The sequence below is a fragment of the Antrostomus carolinensis genome, unplaced genomic scaffold (assembly GCF_000700745.2).
Source record: "Antrostomus carolinensis isolate BGI_N321 unplaced genomic scaffold, ASM70074v2 scaffold5141, whole genome shotgun sequence".
NCBI classification, from domain to species: Eukaryota; Metazoa; Chordata; class Aves; order Caprimulgiformes; family Caprimulgidae; genus Antrostomus; species Antrostomus carolinensis.
The window spans coordinates 1-5,094 of record NW_010294688.1 but is presented as its reverse complement, the minus strand read 5'-3'; the positions used below and the strand labels follow the sequence as shown (position 1 = coordinate 5,094).

General features: G+C 46.4%; 1 protein-coding gene across 1 annotated transcript in view; it reads left to right on the top strand.

Annotated features, from left to right (window-relative positions):
* Positions 1-4,011, top strand: part of LOC104532482 (protein O-mannosyl-transferase 2-like) — a gene marked incomplete at both ends in the record, with an annotated part of 12,936 nt that extends 8,925 nt beyond the window's left edge. The window contains 3 exons of the mRNA XM_010177708.1: positions 649-758; positions 2,961-3,027; positions 3,942-4,011. Of these exons, the coding sequence (XP_010176010.1) occupies positions 649-758; positions 2,961-3,027; positions 3,942-4,011 (247 nt within the window). The remainder of the gene's footprint in view (positions 1-648; positions 759-2,960; positions 3,028-3,941) is intronic.
* Positions 4,012-5,094: the final 1,083 nt, after the last annotated feature.

Below are 5,094 nucleotides of genomic sequence, written 5' to 3'. Positions count from 1 at the left end.
GAAAGAAGATGACTCTGTGGTCATTCCCCAATCCTCAGGTTGGCCAGGGACTACTGAGCCTTTAATATGGTTTGGCTTTCCAGTTACTTCAGCTTTTCTCTGGCTGTTCCCTGCTCCAGAACTGCTGGAGAGAGCATCAGGTCTGTTCTCCCACATATGTTGGGAGGCTGTGAAGGAAGGTGTCTGAAGCCAGGGTATCAGCTCCTCTATCTGATAGCTGAGCTCGCCGCCCTTCCCTCTTGTATTGCTGTAGAGGTTGGGTGATGGAGTGCTTCAAAGTAGTCACATGCTTTTCAAACTTGATCATGTTTTAATTTGACCATAAGCTCTTATGGAAAGCTATCTCAAACCTCTCATTATTGAAATTACATACAGAAGAACTAGCACTTCTGTTTATGTTAAAATTAGGTGGGAGAATTTTAGGTGTTTCAGCCAAATGTTATGTAACAGTTTTACTGAATCGTGGTTGGGGATGGAAGATAAGCTTGCAATGAGCTGTGTGGAGTAACGTGTCAAACAGGAAACGAGCTTTCATCAAAACAAAGTGGGAGAATGCATGCCTAATCTGAGCACTGCTGACTAGCTGGGGGAGATATTTACAGGAGAGCTGCCTTAAGCCTTTTTCCTCCTTCCTTCCTTCCCATGTAGACTTGGCTTACGGGTCTGTGGTCACAATGAAGAACCTTCGGATGGCAGGGGGATACCTTCACTCCCACTGGCACCTCTACCCGGAGGGCGTTGGGGCTCGCCAGCAGCAGGTCAGTGCACTGCGGTAGGACGGCCTCTGACTGCAGCCACCGGCTCGCCCCCGCTGCACTTAGCACTGGGCGCTGTCGAGACAGGAGCTGTGTATGTTTTTCAGCATCTCTTACCCTCTCAGTGCCACAGCTGTGCACTTGGCTTGGAAGTTTCTGTAAAAAGGATGCTTGAAGAGAGACTACCTGTGTTGCACCAGACTTAGAGTAACAAGGCTTCATTGTAGTAGCAAGACCACCCTCCATAGATGGAGGCCCAGAGGACCTGAAAATAATCTTCCATAATGAAAGTGCTGTTGTTACCTCAAGGAAAGCTGTAAAATTTATGTTTGAAACAAATACATTACTTACAGGTTTCGTTGTTGTGTTTTAAAAGGAACTGAATGGCGCTGCTGCCTGTTGTTTCACTCCTGTCACTGGCCTCTGTGACCTTAAATGAATTGCTCTCTATTTGTGCCTCACTTTCCTCATCTGTTGCCAAAGAATTTGTAGGGCTTTGCACATTAAATTAGATATCTCTGCATTCGTCAGCTAGCCATAATCAAACTCTCTGAACTCTCTAAGGGCTTCTGATTAAAGGATTAAGCAGTAAATCAAAGTAAAAATCAGAAATCATGTAACTATTGCTAATTAAGTAGTACAAAAATTAACCTAATTTCTTATTTTTGTTCATCATCATCATCAAGCTTCACAAATCTTTGCAGCTTCTCCAGCTTTCCTGAGATGTACTTTGCAGTTTGCATGTCAGTATCTAAAAATTCTTCCGAGTTCCTTGAAAGATAGTTACCAGAGAAAAGCAAGTGTTTGGTTTTTTTAACTCCCTTCAGTCTCTATGGTGAGGAAGAAGTTTTCAGAAATGAAAACTTTGTCTCAATCTTTTTTTCCTACTGTTCTTCCCAACCAAAAACTTTAATATTCTCATATAACATTGATGTTTATTACCATAGATGGAGATGTTATACCAAAACTGGCTCAAAGATAGGCAGAATTCAAGTGCAGAGCATGCTTTAAGGCACTAAAAGCAGGGAAAGGGGATTTGGAAAGGACGCTGATGGGAGTTTCCTTGACAGTAAGTGGGAAAGGGTGGAGATTCCCCCCGCTCTGTGCTCCCTGCCCTGGAGGTAGGACAAGCACAGGGGGCTGGGAAAGTTTGAGGGCTGTGGAGAGGGGAATGGAATTTAGAACTTGAAGGAGATTTAGGGAGGAAAAGATGGAAACAGTGATCTCTCTGCCTCCTCCTTTATCTCAGGGGGCTGGGAAAGTTTGAGGGCTGTGGAAAGGGGAATGGAATTTAGAACTTGAAGAAGATTTATGGAGGAAAAGATGGAGGCAGTGATTCCTCTGCCTCCTCCTTTATGTCCTCTCCTGATGATATAACCTCGAGGTATGAGGTTCCACCTCCAACTCTCCCTTTTCCCCACCCTCAGACACTCCTGAATGTTCTGCCTCTCACCCACCCCACTGGGCCATCTGGTCCCACCTGAGTGGGAGGCACAGGTCTGGGACTGGTCTAGGGTCCCACAGAGCAGGGCTTGCTACTGCTGGAAGAGGAGACCGAGCAAAGTAGGCCCAGTTCCTCCTGCTGCTCAGGAAGGTTGCCTGCGGGAGCAGCGCCCTGGGGCCAGATGGTCTCCCCTGCCCGAGGTAACAGTAGGAGCAGTTACTCTGTCAGTCCGAGCAGGCCGGTGAGGATTAGCTGGGTAGCATATGTGGCTTTAACAGTTGATCCCTGAATCCTTCTTACCTTGCCTGGATCTTTTGGCAGAAGTATTAGGGTTGTCACAGGCAGCCTGTTGTCATAAATTTCCACCAGTGATGCCTGTCTGTAAAGCCAGTGCTGTTTCCATCTCCTGGTTCTGGTGCTGGTCAATGATGATTCAAAAAGTTCAAGTTTGGCTATCCTGTTGTTGTAGAAGGAGCCTCTGAGGTAGGGTGAGAGGAGGTCGAGCTGTACGGTTGGAGGCTGTTAGTCGTGATGCATGTGAACTGCCCATTAAGTGTACGGGCTCGACACTGAATAAAAGGTGTGATCTCGATTAAGGAGGGGCCAGTGACTGCCCTTCTAGGGGCACTATCATAAAAGTTGTCCCAGGGTTTCTGTGTTATTGGTACATTCATTTGGGACTCAGATTTGCTGACAAATGTGTGTCTGCTGTCACCATCTTTTTTTCTTGTTTGGTAAAATAATTTATCCTGTGCTTTCAGGTCACTGCCTACTTACATAAAGATTTTAATAACCTGTGGATTATAAAGAAACATGATTCAGAGACAGGTAACAAATGCCAGTAAAGTGCCTTTTATAACTGCTGCCCCAGTTTTTCACTTAAATATTCTGAGTTCCCTCCAGGGCAAGGTATCCTTCAGGGATATGAGGGGGAGAGGAGGAAGAACAAGGGGAATCTGCCTCCATCTTGATTAATGCTGTTTGTGTCTACTGTGGTTTGGTTTTTCTCCAGATTGTACGGCTGAAGTAAATAAGCTTTTCTGAGCTGAAGGTTGCATTGGCAACTTTTCAGCTAGGTAGGGCTGCAAATAACAGAGAGGAAATTAATCTGAACTCAGTATTTTATGGAATCTAGTATTGTGGCTGTGAGTCCTGGAGAAAGCTGGATCCTGGTATGTTCTGATCCATTGTGTTCAGCTGATTTGCACGGATGTTTGCTTGGGACAAGATAAGAGTACTGAATGTGCAGATCTATGGTTTGTACATACATCTCTTGTTTTAGTGTAGCTGAGGCATGTTTGGTCTGGCAGAATTTTCTTTCTTCACCTGCAGCATGTGTATATAAAGATTAACAAGAACTGTCTAAACAACAAAAAATGCAAATAACGTAGATATAACAAAATTATAACAGGTGTTGCAAGAGTAATTTTTTAGTAATTTTTTTTTTTTTAAATACATATATAGTTTTGGTGTTCAGTTAGCCTGACCAGGCATCCTCTAAGTTAAGGACCAGGCATCCTCTTTATTTAAGGGCAGTATGTGCTGGTTGAGGCCGTGTGCTTTTGAGCAGCCCTCAAGGCTGGTCTTTAAACTAGAGCAGTGGTTTACACCAGGCTCAGAGTCGACACAAATGAGTTTGCCTTGTATTATCTGCTTGAGGCATGAGCATTCCCAAGAAACTTTCTCAGACCCTCATATGCTTATCAGTGCATTAATATGATTAGTTTGCCTTCCTTCAGCAGATCTGTCAGACCCCTCGAGTCCTGTGGAGTTTGTGAGGCATGGAGATATTATTCGTCTGGAACATAAAGAGTAAGGATGGTTTCTGGGATTCAAAGAGATTGGGTGGTTGAATAGAATTGGTGGGAGATTTGTCCTGCTGGAGACTACATGGTTAGGCCAGCACAAGTGGGCTGTGTGACAGAGGTGTCTGTATATCTGCATTTCCAGTGTGGAATTTGTGGAGTTTTCCTTCTGTGGTTTATGTTTTGAAGGTTGTCTGTTGAATGGGAAACTTTTAACAGAACCACACAACTTTGTTAGGAATACCTACCTAAGCAGCAGAGTGATTTGTTCAGCTGTGTGAGGTGCAAGATTAAGGGTGACTCTTCTGCAAAGAAGCAATTTCAAAACCCCCATTCTGTTGCTTGTCCCCACTCTCTGAGATTTCTAGGGAAGTAGCGTGAGGGGCAAATAGCGTGGGGAGCAAGTAGCAATGACCTTCTCATTCTCCATGTGCCTTAGCATAGTTTCTAGGAGTATCTGCTCCACGATCTTGCCTGGCACTGAGGTGAGACTGACCGGCCTGTAGTTCCCCGGTTCTTCCCTGTTTCCCTTTTAAAAATGGTGGTGATGTTCCCCTTTTTCCAGTCTGCAGGAACTTCACCAGACTGCCAGGACTTCTCAAATATGATGGATAGTGGCTTTGCAACTTCATCTGCCAGTTCCCTCAGGACCTGCGGGTGCATCACATCAGGTCCCACGGACTTGTGCACCTTCAGGTTCCTTAGGTGCTCCCGAACCTGATCTTCTCCTACAGTGGGCGGCTTTTCGTTCTCCTGGACCCTTCCTTGGCTTTCTAGGACTTGGGCAGTGTGGCATGAGCCCTTGCCAGTGAAGACTGAGGCAAAATAGTCACTGAGCACCTCAGCCTTCTCCATGTCCTGGGTGACCAGGTCTCCCGTTGCCTTTCCTTTTGTCCCCGACATACCTGTAGAAGCGGTTTGTGTTGCCCTTGACATCTCCGGCCCAGTGTAACCCTGCCCGGGCCTGGGCTCTCCTGGCTGGCCCTGAGGGGACCGGGACCCTGACGGGGCTGTGGAGTGGGCGGTGCCACCGCGGCGCTGCGGGACAGCTCCGGCAGGTGGCGCTGTCCGCCCGGCGTCCGCCCCTGGC